Source organism: Hyperolius riggenbachi, chromosome 6 (genome assembly GCF_040937935.1).
Source record: "Hyperolius riggenbachi isolate aHypRig1 chromosome 6, aHypRig1.pri, whole genome shotgun sequence".
NCBI lineage: Eukaryota > Metazoa > Chordata > Amphibia > Anura > Hyperoliidae > Hyperolius > Hyperolius riggenbachi.
This window is the reverse complement of record NC_090651.1, coordinates 306107529-306123090: the sequence shown is the minus strand read 5'-3', so window position 1 is coordinate 306123090 and position 15562 is coordinate 306107529. Positions and strand designations below refer to the sequence as shown.

The 15562-nt window shown below is 46.4% G+C and overlaps 1 protein-coding gene across 10 annotated transcripts in view; it reads right to left on the bottom strand.

Annotated features, from left to right (window-relative positions):
* The window catches only part of LOC137521675 (serine/threonine-protein kinase BRSK2-like), a 427652-nt gene that overhangs the window by 216679 nt on the left and 195411 nt on the right, over positions 1 to 15562 (bottom strand). Inside the window, exon 1 of one of the 10 annotated variants that reach the window (XM_068241269.1) lies at positions 15159 to 15276. The exons of 8 other annotated variants lie outside the window; for them this stretch is intronic. In XM_068241269.1, coding sequence (XP_068097370.1) covers positions 15159 to 15213 — 55 coding nt within the window. In that variant the 5' untranslated portion in view covers positions 15214 to 15276. Of the gene's footprint in view, positions 1 to 13391; positions 13493 to 15158; positions 15277 to 15562 lie in introns of those variants that run through there. One more of the 10 variants, XM_068241275.1, reaches the window with a different exon arrangement.

The window sequence follows — 15562 nt, the reverse complement described above, 5'->3', positions numbered from 1 at the left end:
CCCCCTTCCATGTAGTATGAGAGCCATACCTACACAGTCTATTCTATGGAGCTGCACTTCCCATCAGATAAAATCTTTGCAAGATGCTGCACACAAAGATGCCCGTACACACTCAAAAGATCAGTATCTGCAAAAGATCTGTTCCTGCAAAAGATCCATTCCTGCAAAATGCATTCATAGTCTATGAGATCTGCAGATCCTCATACACACCTGGTTTAACAGACAATCATCTGCAGATCATCTGCAGATCAGATCCACCAGGATGGATTTTCAGATCTGCAGATGATTGCCAGATATGCAGATGAAGTCTGTTAAACCAAGTGTGTATGATGATCTGCAGATATCATAGACTATGAATGCATTTTGCAGGAATGGATCTTTTGCAGATAATGATCTTTTGAATGTGTACGGGCATCTTTGTGTGCAGCATCTTGCAAAGATTTCTATCTGATGGGGAGTGCAGCTCCATAGAATAGTGTAGAGTATGGCTCTCATACTACATGGAAGGGGGTAAAATTGGTCTGTGATCTTTCATTTTCCAAAGACTTTTATCTCAAGTGTGTATGAAGCATAACTTGTGGATGATTAAAACACACTTTTTCTGCATCTTTTCTGACTTGCATTGAAACGCGTATTGCATATCGGACACAACAGACCTGCCGTGCCATTTTAAAATGCAAAAAAAGAGCAGAACACATAAGAGCAGTGGTGCTCAGCAGAGCTCGAATATTCGAGTAGCTCGAATATTCGAGCTCTTTTTCAGCTATTCGAGCTCGGTATTCGAGCTCCGAATAGCTGCAGCTATTCGAATGGGCTATTCGCGTACACTCGAATAGCCCATTCACTATTCGAGCTATTCGAGCAAACGGCGCTATTCGAGCTCGGTACCGAGCTCGAATAGCGTCATAGCCCAGATTGATGTCCTTAGAGCCAATCAGAGGGCTCCCAGGCCCTCTGACGGCAGCCAATCACAGAGGGGGACCCTGGCCAGCCCCTACCCTATAAATAGCGGCCGCCATGTTACGTTTCTCCGTCCTTGCCTGAGACTTGCATAGAGAGAGAGTTGCTCCTTTGTGCTTTGGCTTAGCAAGAGCTTTATTGTGGTCATTTACCTAGCGTTTTTGCTCACATACACCTCCTATACACACCTATATTGTTGTTAGTTAGTTAGACATTGTATTTTAGTTAGTAGCTTTTGTGTTACATAGAGACAGGCCAGCTGCTGCAGGCTTACAGCTTTAGGCCTCAGGGCCTGCCTGTGTGGGCAGCTGTCCTCCTGTCCTCTGTTTATTTCTCTCTATTCTATACCAGTATTTCTGCTGTCCTTTACTACTGATTGTATTAGTATTGTAGTTATATACTGTAACTGTACTAGGACACTCACTGTCACTGTTCATAGGCTACTAGCTGCTCCTGCGTGTGTGCACTCACTGTCTGTGTACACACTACACACACTCTATTTCCAAGTTCTGATAACTGATTGATTATTGTAATTGAATATTGTAATTAGTTAGTTGTACTCACTGTTACTACTTACTGTACTAGGAGTCTCGGACACTCAGTCACTGTTCATAGGCTACTAGCTCCTGCGTGTGTGCACTCACTGTCTGTGTACACACTACACACACTCTATTTCCTTCTGATAACTGATTGATTATTGTAATTAGTTAGTTGTACTTACTGTTACTACTTACTGTACTAGGAGTCTAGGACACTCAGTCACTGTTCATAGGCTACTAGCTGCTCCTGCGTGTGTGCACTCACTGTCTGTGTACACACTACACACACTCTATTTCCTTCTGATAACTGATTGATTATTGTAATTAGTTAGTTGTACTTACTGTTACTACTTACTGTACTAGGAGTCTAGGACACTCAGTCACTGTTCATAGGCTACTAGCTCCTGCGTGTGTGCACTCACTGTCTGTGTACACACTACACACACTCTATTTCCTTCTGATAACTGATTGATTATTGTAATTAGTTAGTTGTACTTACTGTTACTACTTACTGTACTAGGAGTCTAGGACACTCAGTCACTGTTCATAGGCTACTAGCTCCTGCGTGTGTGCACTCACTGTCTGTGTACACACTACACACACTCTATTTCCTTCTGATAACTGATTGATTATTGTAATTAGTTAGTTGTACTTACTGTTACTACTTACTGTACTAGGAGTCTAGGACACTCAGTCACTGTTCATAGGCTACTAGCTCCTGCGTGTGTGCACTCACTGTCTGTGTACACACTACACACACTCTATTTCCTTCTGATAACTGATTGATTATTGTAATTAGTTAGTTGTACTTACTGACTGTTACTACTTACTTACTTACTGTACTAGGGACACTCACTCAGTCACTGTTCATAGGCTAGCTCCTGCGCGTGTTTGCGCGTGCGTGCACTCACTGTCTGTAGTGTACACACACTAAATTTACTTGTGATTACTACTGATTATTGTAAGTTGTAACTGCTAGTTGTACTTCCTGACTGTTACTACTTACTTACTGTACTAGGGACACTCACTCAGTCACCTCACCCACCAACCCACTCCATTAAAGTACCCCACTTTTCACCCGCCCTTTTAAAAAACTTTTGTCTATACGGCGAAAACATCGAAGATGTCTGGAAGTGGCAGCCAGCGCGGTTTGGGCAAGGGGAAGGGCAGCAAGGGAATCAGGAGGAGAGGGAGCAGCATTGTGGCAAGCCGCGGGCGCGGGCGCGCCACCATGCACAGTTCCGCAGCAGCAGCTCCAAGTAAACTTTCAGCTCTGGTTCAGCCCCACAGTTTTTCAGCGCATACAATAGTAAATTTGCATTACTTAGCAATGCAAAAATTGCTGTGGATTGCACAGAATAGCTCCCAACAGGCCCCTTTTCAGAGTGACAGTCCCTCTTTTGGAATCAAAGCCCTCGGTCACCCTTTCTTCTTCATTTGTCTATCTTTCCGGACTGATATACAGATCAGTGTAAGTATATGCATTTCTCTGCTGATAATGTATTTATAAGCTCTGGCCAGATTAAAGGGAACCTGAAGTGAGTGGTATATGGAGGCTGCCCTATTTATTTTCTTTTAAACAATACCAGTTGCCTGGCAGCCCTGCTGATCTATTTGGCTGCAGTAGTAGAAACAAGTAGTAGTAGTAGAAACAAGCATGTCAGTAGAAACAAGCATAATGTCAGAAACATCTGATCTGCTGCATGCTTGTTCAGGGTCTATGGCTAAAAGTATTAGAGGCAGAGGATCAGCAGGACAGCCAGGCAACTAGTATTGTTTCAAAATAAATGAATATGGCAGCCTCCATGTACCTCTTGTTTCAGTTTCCCTGTAAGGTGAAATGGGGCTGTAAGCAAGAAACAACCTTGGCCAACCTGACTTTTTTGGTAAGATTTCCTGGGGTCTAGCTTAGACCAGCACCCCCCCCCCTCCCCCCATACTCTCTCCAGGCCCTAGGCACTTGCCTTATGCTTCATACACACTTGAGATAAAAGTCTTTGGAAAATGCAAGATCACAGACCAATTTTACCCCCTTCCATGTAGTATGAGAGCCATACCTACACAGTCTATTCTATGGAGCTGCACTTCCCATCAGATAAAATCTTTGCAAGATGCTGCACACAAAGATGCCCGTACACACTCAAAAGATCAGTATCTGCAAAAGATCTGTTCCTGCAAAAGATCCATTCCTGCAAAATGCATTCATAGTCTATGAGATCTGCAGATCCTCATACACACCTGGTTTAACAGACAATCATCTGCAGATCATCTGCAGATCAGATCCACCAGGATGGATTTTCAGATCTGCAGATGATTGCCAGATATGCAGATGAAGTCTGTTAAACCAAGTGTGTATGATGATCTGCAGATATCATAGACTATGAATGCATTTTGCAGGAATGGATCTTTTGCAGATAATGATCTTTTGAATGTGTACGGGCATCTTTGTGTGCAGCATCTTGCAAAGATTTCTATCTGATGGGGAGTGCAGCTCCATAGAATAGTGTAGAGTATGGCTCTCATACTACATGGAAGGGGGTAAAATTGGTCTGTGATCTTTCATTTTCCAAAGACTTTTATCTCAAGTGTGTATGAAGCATAACTTGTGGATGATTAAAACACACTTTTTCTGCATCTTTTCTGACTTGCATTGAAACGCGTATTGCATATCGGACACAACAGACCTGCCGTGCCATTTTAAAATGCAAAAAAAGAGCGGAACACATAAGAGCAGTGGTGCTCAGCAGAGCTCGAATATTCGAGTAGCTCGAATATTCGAGCTCTTTTTCAGCTATTCGAGCTCGGTATTCGAGCTCCGAATAGCTGCAGCTATTCGAATGGGCTATTCGCGTACACTCGAATAGCCCATTCACTATTCGAGCTATTCGAGCAAACGGCGCTATTCGAGCTCGGTACCGAGCTCGAATAGCGTCATAGCCCAGATTGATGTCCTTAGAGCCAATCAGAGGGCTCCCAGGCCCTCTGACGGCAGCCAATCACAGAGGGGGACCCTGGCCAGCCCCTACCCTATAAATAGCGGCCGCCATGTTACGTTTCTCCGTCCTTGCCTGAGACTTGCATAGAGAGAGAGTTGCTCCTTTGTGCTTTGGCTTAGCAAGAGCTTTATTGTGGTCATTTACCTAGCGTTTTTGCTCACATACACCTCCTATACACACCTATATTGTTGTTAGTTAGTTAGACATTGTATTTTAGTTAGTAGCTTTTGTGTTACATAGAGACAGGCCAGCTGCTGCAGGCTTACAGCTTTAGGCCTCAGGGCCTGCCTGTGTGGGCAGCTGTCCTCCTGTCCTCTGTTTATTTCTCTTTATTCTATACCAGTATTTCTGCTGTCCTTTACTACTGATTGTATTAGTATTGTAGTTATATACTGTAACTGTACTAGGACACTCACTGTCACTGTTCATAGGCTACTAGCTGCTCCTGCGTGTGTGCACTCACTGTCTGTGTACACACTACACACACTCTATTTCCAAGTTCTGATAACTGATTGATTATTGTATTTGAATATTGTAATTAGTTAGTTGTACTCACTGTTACTACTTACTGTACTAGGAGTCTCGGACACTCAGTCACTGTTCATAGGCTACTAGCTCCTGCGTGTGTGCACTCACTGTCTGTGTACACACTACACACACTCTATTTCCTTCTGATAACTGATTGATTATTGTAATTAGTTAGTTGTACTTACTGTTACTACTTACTGTACTAGGAGTCTAGGACACTCAGTCACTGTTCATAGGCTACTAGCTCCTGCGTGTGTGCACTCACTGTCTGTGTACACACTACACACACTCTATTTCCAAGTTCTGATAACTGATTGATTATTGTAATTAGTTAGTTGTACTTACTGTTACTACTTACTGTACTAGGAGTCTAGGACACTCAGTCACTGTTCATAGGCTACTAGCTCCTGCGTGTGTGCACTCACTGTCTGTGTACACACTACACACACTCTATTTCCTTCTGATAACTGATTGATTATTGTAATTAGTTAGTTGTACTTACTGTTACTACTTACTGTACTAGGAGTCTAGGACACTCAGTCACTGTTCATAGGCTACTAGCTCCTGCATGTGTGCACTCACTGTCTGTGTACACACTACACACACTCTATTTCCTTCTGATAACTGATTGATTATTGTAATTAGTTAGTTGTACTTACTGTTACTACTTACTGTACTAGGAGTCTAGGACACTCAGTCACTGTTCATAGGCTACTAGCTCCTGCGTGTGTGCACTCACTGTCTGTGTACACACTACACACACTCTATTTCCTTCTGATAACTGATTGATTATTGTAATTAGTTAGTTGTACTTACTGTTACTACTTACTGTACTAGGAGTCTAGGACACTCAGTCACTGTTCATAGGCTACTAGCTCCTGCGTGTGTGCACTCACTGTCTGTGTACACACTACACACACTCTATTTCCTTCTGATAACTGATTGATTATTGTAATTAGTTAGTTGTACTTACTGACTGTTACTACTTACTTACTTACTGTACTAGGGACACTCACTCAGTCACTGTTCATAGGCTAGCTCCTGCGCGTGTTTGCGCGTGCATGCACTCACTGTCTGTAGTGTACACACACTAAATTTACTTGTGATTACTACTGATTATTGTAAGTTGTAACTGCTAGTTGTACTTCCTGACTGTTACTACTTACTTACTGTACTAGGGACACTCACTCAGTCACCTCACCCACCAACCCACTCCATTAAAGTACCCCACTTTTCACCCGCCCTTTTAAAAAACTTTTGTCTATACGCCCAAAACATCGAAGATGTCTGGAAGTGGCAGCCAGCGCGGTTTGGGCAAGGGGAAGGGCAGCAAGGGAATCAGGAGGAGAGGGAGCAGCATTGTGGCAAGCCGCGGGCGCGGGCGCGCCACCATGCACAGTTCCGCAGCAGCAGCAGCAGCGTCAGTGGCTAACATTCCTCCCATAGCCACTGGCCGTGGACGCCTTGGGCGCCGCCCAGCAGGAGCATCTGCAACTCACGCTGCAGAGACACAGCAGCAGCAGCGTGTAGCACCTGCTCCGATTTTTCCTCCAGCCGGGTCGGAAACGTCCCATTGAGGAAAAGCATGCAGACACTGTGGTGCAACTCATGACGGAGGATGAGCAGCCCGCCATCAGCTCTGCATCTGAGGCCTCCACCCTCACCACCACCACCACCACCCCTGTTCGCAGCAGCCGCCCAGCAGGGTCTGGGGAGGAGGCCAGTTCACCGTCACTCGCCGACCTGTCATTCAGCAGTCTTTTGACCCCAGGCATCATGAGTAAATTGTCTGCTGTTGTTGGCGATCTTGAGGAGGAGATGCTGATGGGCACTTTGGGGGATGAGGGATTGGACAGCAAGACTGTGGCGACAGTCAAGCAGCCCATCCATGCATCAGGAGAGGAGTTTGGGGGGTCCTCATCCCAGCAGGACATGTTTCAGGAGGGGGAGGATGTTGATGACCCGGTGACAGACAGAGACTGGGTGCCACCACCTCCAGGGGATGTCGTCCTCAGCAGCTCTGAGGAGGAGGAGGAGGATGCTCTTGTGGGCCTTGCAAGGAGGCGCATCATTGCAAGCATTGGCAGCAGCAGTAGGCAGGTCCCACAGCCTGCTGGTGCCTCAGGCTCAGCAGCAGCAGCAGCAGCATCTGCCAGTACCACCACCAGCCGCACCCAAGCCCCCCAAGCCCCCCAAACCACCACAGGGAGACAGGCAGCAGCGCTTCCATGCCGTAGGGGGATGTTTCTGTCACCAATCTGGCGCTTTTTCACCATGCCCACAGTGTACAGCAAGTACGCCACTTGCAACCACTGTCAGCGGAAGTTGAGCAGAGGTGCAGACCCCTTAAAGTTCTGCACCAGCTCGCTCATCAACCACCTCGCTGCGAAACATTTCCACCAGCATCAGGAGTTCCAGAGGCTGAAGGCATCTGGTGCTGGCAGTGGCACCACACCCATCACTGCACAGCCTTCAGCAGCAGCAGCAACAGCAGCCACCCGCCCTCCTGCTCCTCCAGCAGCACCAGCAGGAGTGCGGAAACGCACTGCTCCTCCCCCCTCTGCAACTCCTGCCGCCGACACTGAGGCCTGTTCTGGCAGCCAGTCCTCAGTGGCCTCCTCCGCTGTGTCTGCTGATTCCCGTGCCAGCAAAAGGCCACGCCAGAGCCTTTTGAGCGAGTCCTTCCAGGGGGTGGTTAGGGCTCTGCCTCCCAGCAGCCGTCGCGTGCGGCAGCTGAACGGCTTGCTGGCACGGGCCATGTGCTCCCAACTCCTGCCGTACACGCTCGTGCAGGAGGGGAGCGACATTCGTGCGCTGCTTGCTTGCGCAGCCCCAGACTGGCAGCTCCCCAGCAGACACTTTTTCTCCCGCAAGGCCATTCCTGCACTGCACCGCTTTGTGATGGCCAATGTGGAGCGAGGGCTGGAGCACGCGGTTGGTGAAAGGGTCCACGTCACCATGGACTCCTGGAGCAGCCGCTTCGGGACAGGCCGCTACCTGTCCTTCACTGTCCACTGGGTCAGCTTGGTGGAAGGGGGTGAGGATGGGAGAGCAGCAGCGGGCACAGCAGCAGCAGCAACACAGTGGGTGGTGCCACCCCACAGGGTCAGGGGAACTGCAGCAGGTTCCTCCGATCCTCTGCCATCCTCCGGCACACCTGGCCAAACCCCCCGCCTCAGCAGCAGCGTGAAGGCCCGCCACTGCCAAGCGCTGCTGCACTTGGTCAGCCTTGGGAAGACCAAGCTGACGGCAACCCATGTGTTGGCCAAACTCCAGGAGCAGGAGAGGATTTGGCTGACCCCCAGAGGCCTCAGAGTCGGAGAGGTGGTGGCCGACAATGGGGCCAATCTGGTTGCCGCAATAGACAGGGGAAACCTGACCCACATCCCCTGTCTTGCCCACGTGCTGAACCTGGTGGTGCAGAAGTTCTTGCGCACCTACCAGGGGATGGGCGAACTGCTGGAAACGGCAAGGAACGTTGTGCGTCACTTCCGGCGCTCGGCTGCAGCCTGTGCGAGCCTGGAAGACGTGCAAAAGGAGCTGGATCTGCCACGCCATCGGCTGATCCTTGACGTTCCGACTCGCTGGAACTCCACCCTGGCGATGTTGGAGCGTCTGGTTGAACAGAAGCGCGCTGTCAAACAGTACCTTGCCCTGGCCACTGTTTCCGCCGCTCAGAGAAGGGACAAGACCAGCAACATCCCGTCCATCGTCCCCGATGATGACTGGAGGCACATGCAGCAGGTGTGCTTAGTGCTGGCTCCCTTTCTGCAGGCCACTAACATGGTGAGCAGGGACCATGCTATGGTCTGCGAGTGGGTGCCCCTGGTTTGTCTGCTGAACAGGGCCCTCGATGCTTTGCTGGAACAGGGAGCGGCAGCCTTGGACCAGCAGGAGCGGCAAGCAGCTGCACAGTCCACCTCTGAGGGGGAGGAGGAGGAGGACTTGGTGGAGGTCCCTGACCTTGCTGCTGATGAGGGGGATCAGCACAGTGCAGCTGAGTTGGTGCGGGGGTGGAGAGAGGATGAGGCTGACGAGGCAGAGGAGGAGGATGAGGACAGCAGCACTGCCGTCGATGTGCCAGCAGACGTGGCCCGCCTCTTCCCAATGGCAGCGCACATGCTGACGTGCCTGCGCAGAGACCCCAGGGTGATCCAGATGAAGCAGAGGGAGGACATCTGGATCAGCATGATGTTGGACCCACGCCTCAAGGGGAAGTTGAGCCAGTTCCTGCCGCCTGCAGGAGGAGACCCAGCGCTTCCACCCCCACTGTCCAGCAGCCAGCACAGAGGCAGCAGCAGGTGCCTGCATCCAGCAGCAAGCGCCCCACAGACCTGCTGTCTCTCAGCCACGAGCTCTACAGGACTGTAGAGGCTCCGGCAGCAGTGACTAGAGAGGAGGTGCATGCAGCAGCATCCTCCATCGGTCACAGCCAGCGCCTGACCCGCATGGTGGCTGACTACATGGGGTCCTACAGCGGGCTTGACAGCGATGCCCCTGTTGATCCCATGGAGTATTGGGTCAAGCGCCTGGATATCTGGAGCGAGCTGGCGCAGTACGCCCTGGAAGTGCTGTCCTGCCCCCCTTCCAGCGTGCTGTCCGAGCGCTGCTTCAGTGCAGCTGGTGGTGTGGTCACCGAGAAACGCTCACGTCTGTCTCACAAGTCTGTGGACAGACTGACGTTTCTCAAGATGAACCAGGCGTGGGTGGAAGGCGAGTTCCTGGCCCCTGTTGTCGGCGAGAGGGGGACATGAACTGGCTAAGAACCATCGTTAATGTGCCTTACCACCCTTTACCACCTCCTGGCTCCTGCTCACTAAGCCAGCCTGGTTCACTTTGACTATTACGTCGCCTGCAGCCACACATTTTACACCTACAGTGGGCTGCTGTGTACTGCCCTTCTGCTGTCTGTCTGTGTTTCCCACTGCCAGGGTACACAGATTTACCTTCTGCTGCCACTCTGACACCAGCTATTACGTCAAACAATAGCTATATATCTGTGTAATTTGTTTTACAAACAAAACCAAAAAACCATTTAAAAAAAAAAAAGGTTTAATTTTTCTGAGGTGCCCGGGTTGAAAACTGTGTTGTCCCAGTTGTGTATTGGACACGATGTGGGCTGCACGACCGCTGTCTGGGACCTCCTGTTGTGTTCATTTACGGCCTGGTATCACCGCTAGGTACCAGGGCTATTATGTCACGCTGCCTGCCTGCTGCCACACTCACACTACTCCTCCATTCCTCCTGCTGCTGCTGTCTGTCTGTGTTTCCCAACGCCAGGGTACACAGATTTACCTTCTGCTGTCACTCTGCCACCAGCTATTACGTCAAACAATAGCTGCTCACATTACTCCTCCATTCCTCCTGCTGCTGCTGCTGCTGTCTGTCTGTCTGTGTTTCCCAACGCCAGGGTACACAGATTTACCTTCTGCTGCCACTCTGCCACCAGCTATTACGTCAAAAAATAGCTATATCTGTGTAATTGGTTGTAAAACCAAAACTACAAAACCATAAAAAAAAAAAAGGTTTAATTTTTCTGAGGTGCCCGGGTTGAAAACTGTGTTGTCCCAGTTGTGTATTGGACACAATGTGGGCTGCACGACCGCTGTCTGGGACCTCCTGCCTGCTGTGTTTATTTACAGCCCTGGTATCACCGCTAGGTACCAGGGCTATTATGTCACGCTGCCTGCCTGCTGCCACACTCACACTACTCCTCCATTCCTCCTGCTGCTGCTGTCTGTCTGTGTTTCCCAACGCCAGGGTACACAGATTTACCTTCTGCTGCCACTCTGCCACCAGCTATTACGTCAAACAATAGCTGCTCACATTACTCCTCCATTCCTCCTGCTGCTGCTGCTGCTGTCTGTCTGTCTGTGTTTCCCAACGCCAGGGTACACAGATTTACCTTCTGCTGCCACTCTGCCACCAGCTATTACGTCAAAAAATAGCTATATCTGTGTAATTGGTTGTAAAACCAAAACTACAAAACCATAAAAAAAAAAAAAGGTTTAATTTTTCTGAGGTGCCCGGGTTGAAAACTGTGTTGTCCCAGTTGTGTATTGGACACACTGTGGGCTGCACGACCGCTGTCTGGGACCTCCTGCCTGCTGTGTTTATTTACAGCCCTGGTATCACCGCTAGGTACCAGGGCTATTATGTCACGCTGCCTGCCTGCTGCCACACTCACACTACTCCTCCATTCCTCCTGCTGATGCTGCTGTCTGTCTGTGTTTCCCAACGCCAGGGTACACAGATTTACCTTCTGCTGCCACTCTGCCACCAGCTATTACGTCAAACAATAGCTGCTCACATTACTCCTCCATTCCTCCTGCTGCTGCTGCTGCTGTCTGTCTGTCTGTGTTTCCCAACGCCAGGGTACACAGATTTACCTTCTGCTGCCACTCTGCCACCAGCTATTACGTCAAAAAATAGCTATATCTGTGTAATTGGTTGTAAAACCAAAACTACAAAACCATAAAAAAAAAAAAAGGTTTAATTTTTCTGAGGTGCCCGGGTTGAAAACTGTGTTGTCCCAGTTGTGTATTGGACACAATGTGGGCTGCACGACCGCTGTCTGGGACCTCCTGCCTGCTGTGTTTATTTACAGCCCTGGTATCACCGCTAGGTACCAGGGCTATTATGTCACGCTGCCTGCCTCATTGACTGCCTGCTGCCACACACTCATCCTCCTCCTCCTGCTGCTGAATTTACCTCCTGCTGTCTGTGTGTTTCCACTGCCAGGGAGCACATACAATGGCGCTTCCAACATGCGTGCGCCACCAGCTATTTGTTACGCTCAAAAATAGCTGCATTTCTTTAAAAAAAAAATTTGAAAAGAGAAATAAGTGAAGAAGAAGACGATATAGAAGAAGATGAAGAAGATGAAGAAGAAGAAGATGAAGAAGAAGAAGAAGAAGATGAAGAAGAAGAAGAAGAAGAAGGAGAAGAAGATGAAGATGAAGAAGAAGAAGATGAAGAAGAAGAAGATGAAGAAGATGAAGAAGATGAAGATGAAGAAGATGAAGAAGAAGAAGATGAAGAAGAAGAAGATGAAGAAGAAGAAGATGAAGATGATGAAGAAGATGAAGAAGATGAAGAAGAAGATGAAGATGATGAAGAAGAAGAAGATGAAGAAGATGAAGATGAAGAAGATGAAGAAGAAGAAGATGATGAAGAAGAAGAAGAAGATGAAGAAGAAGATGAAGAAGATGAAGAAGAAGAAGAAGAAGATGAAGAAGATGAAGATGAAGAAGATGAAGAAGATGAAGATGATGAAGAAGAAGAAGATGAAGAAGAAGATGAAGATGATGAAGAAGAAGAAGATGAAGAAGATGAAGAAGATGAAGAAGATGAAGATGATGAAGAAGATGAAGAAGAAGAAGAAGATGAAGAAGTTGAAGATGAAGTAGATGTAGAAGAAGAAGAAGAAGAAGATGAAGAAGATGAAGAAGAAGAAGAAGAAGATGAAGAAGAAGATGAAGAAGATGAAGAAAAAGAAGATGAAGAAGAAGAAGATGATGATGAAGAAGATGAAGAAGAAGAAGAAGAAGAAGACAATATAAAAGAAGAAGAAGATATAGAAGAAGATATAGAAGAAGAAGATATAGAAGAAGAAGATATAGAAGAAGAAGAAGAAGAAGAAGAAGAAGATACAGAAGATAAAGAAGAAGAAGAAGAAGTATATACAGTACTGAACAAATTTCTGGACACAACTTCTCTTTTCAACTTTTTTTTTTTAAAGGAACATCCCCACATAATCACTTGCTGTTGTTACTTGGAAAAAAAGAGGTTTCTTGCATCATTCACCCTCAAAACAAGTGTTGGAAGCTATTTAAGGCCATTTCGAATAGTCAGCTCGAATAATGAGCTCGAATACCGACTCGAATAGTGAGCTCGAATTCCGAGGTCGAATCGAATAGTAAAAATTATTCGACTCGAATATTCGACTGATCTCGAATAATTTACTATTCGAATTCGACCTAACTCGAATTTTGAAAAGGGGTATTTGAGCACCACTACATAAGAGCACAGAACAAATTCAACATTGTTAAAATACATTACACACGTCCAACAAATGTGATTATGGTGAACCACAAAATGCTTGCAAATTCAAATGTGAACAGCCCCCAAACCCTGCGTAGCACAGGCATTTCTAAAATACTGCATAAAAAGCTTGTATTTTTTCGGTGAAGTGTTGAGGGTATAGTGTGAGGCAGAAACCATGTATATAACATAATCACAAGAATTACTGAAAGAGTAGTGGAAGTCACATCATTATATTTGAAAGATACAAAGAAACAGAAAACACAGAATACATTTCGTAAATGAAATGCTGGAAAAACTTTTTTCGACACCATGTGACGCTAACCTACGGAATTGTTATTTTTTTCCCATTTGTAATTTCATTTAAATTTCTCAGGATAAACATGGCAGCCAAGGAACAAGGAATTTTACAAACGTCCACAATGTCATGACAGGTTCCCTCTAAAGCGCGCCTGATCTCAGAACTTCCTCTCTGTTCCAAAAAATAAGCAACAGCATAATGAACTTTAAGGCTGCGTTCGCATATGATATAGCGTGAAAAAGGTGCATTTTATGAAGGTGCGGGTGCGATTTGTAATGCGTTTTTACTGTGTTCTTGGTGCGTTTGCATTTTTTTACGCAGTTGCGTTTTTCATGCGTTTTAATGTGTTTGCGGTTCACATGTGTAAAATGCATATGCGTTTTTATATTTAAATTTATGCAAATCACTAGGAAGACAACAGGAAGCGGAAGCACATCAGATCTTTTTTTTTTTAAACGCATTAAACGCATGAAAAATGTATTGTAATGCAATGCATATGCATCACCATAGGCTTTGATTATGTGCGTTTTGTCACCAATCCTGCATAATATGCAACAAAACCAGCGTTTTTGCGAAACACATACTTTAAATCGCAGTACAACGCATCTTTTTCTGCGTCCATTGACTAACATTGCTGCATAAAACGCAGCGTTTTATGCAACGCTAGCATTTCTATGTGTGCACCCAGCCTGTAGAAAAACACTATTACAGAACTCCTGCAATAAATTTGCAGTGTGTCTACTTCTTGCTTTCATGGAGGCAGACATAGGGTTAACATCCTGCTATGTTTACAAATTAGCTGCTCTGTCAAGGCAGCCGGCTGACACAGCTGAGAGATCAAATAACAGTTCTCTGTTTTCCTTCTGTTCTGTGCAAGAGTTCAGGTCCACTTTAAAGAGGAACTCCGACCAAGAATTGAACTTTATCCCAATCAGTAGCTGATACCCCCTTTTACATGAGAAATCTATTCCTTTTCACAAACAGACCATCAGGGGGCGCTGTATGGCTGATATTGTGGTGAAACCCCTCCCACAAACAAAGTATTTACTCTTGGCAGTTTCCTGTCTGTGAACCCTGTTGCATTGTGGGAAATAGCTGTTTCCAACTGTTTCCAACTGCCAAAACAGCTAGCAGCAGCTACATCACCTGCCAACAGTAAAAATGTCACCATGTGATAAATGTCAGAATATAAATCAGGGATTTAAAATATTTACAATGGGCAAAGACTAACTAAATCATTTATACATAAATATTGTAAAAATGAAGCACTTTTTTCATTACATTATTTTCACTGGAGTTCCTCTTTAAGCGCTAGCTAAAATACACTTCTGCCTTCAATAGAAAAAGGCCCCAGTTATGGGTATTGTTAGAAAAAGGAGCGGAAAGATAAGAGATTATATGTAAAGTGCTGCAGCCCAGAGTCAGCAGTCAAATGTACCTTTAATCAGTTCAGCAGTATCAGAACAATCCGACTATGATTGCAGATTGGTTGCTATGGGTTACCGAGCTCTGCACATTGCTGCTGACTTTTTATTTTGAATGTCTTTGCATGATGACCATATGGATCAGAGTAAATCAGCAGCGCATGTTTTATTCATTACCTTATTGTACCTAAATTGAAAAATGAATTCTGTTTTTTCATCTTATTTTCATATGCATCAGCCATATCTAACCTTATCTTGCACAATCTTCCTTTGTACCTAAAGTGAAAAATGACTTTCTGGCTTTATTGCATGGAAACGGAATCTCATTATAAATGGTACGCGGTTCTATTTATATCGCAGCCCCCACCTATCACAGGCAGACAGGAGATCCTCGTTGATGAGTCAGTAGACCCTGAAGCCATGCTGTACTTTCCCCGGATACACACTCCCACATAAGCGGGCTCATTCGCTAAGGTACTACAAAGAGAAGGGCTAACACGGAAAATGCACTATCCTTCAGCAGCCAATCAGATTTCAGCTTACTAAAGCTGTCTGGTGGTGGCCACCGCGGCTGGATTGGACAACTGTCATCTCTCCTTTGTATCATATTTTTGAATGCTTGAGAGTTGTACGTTGACAGGTAGACTGACAGCGACTGTCCACCGAATGATGTCCTTACTCCTTGATAGCATATCAGAAGTCTGCTAGAGTCTGGGAAATTCACATTTAACCATTTGTGACAAAGGCTGTAGAAGAAAGCAGGTTTTAATC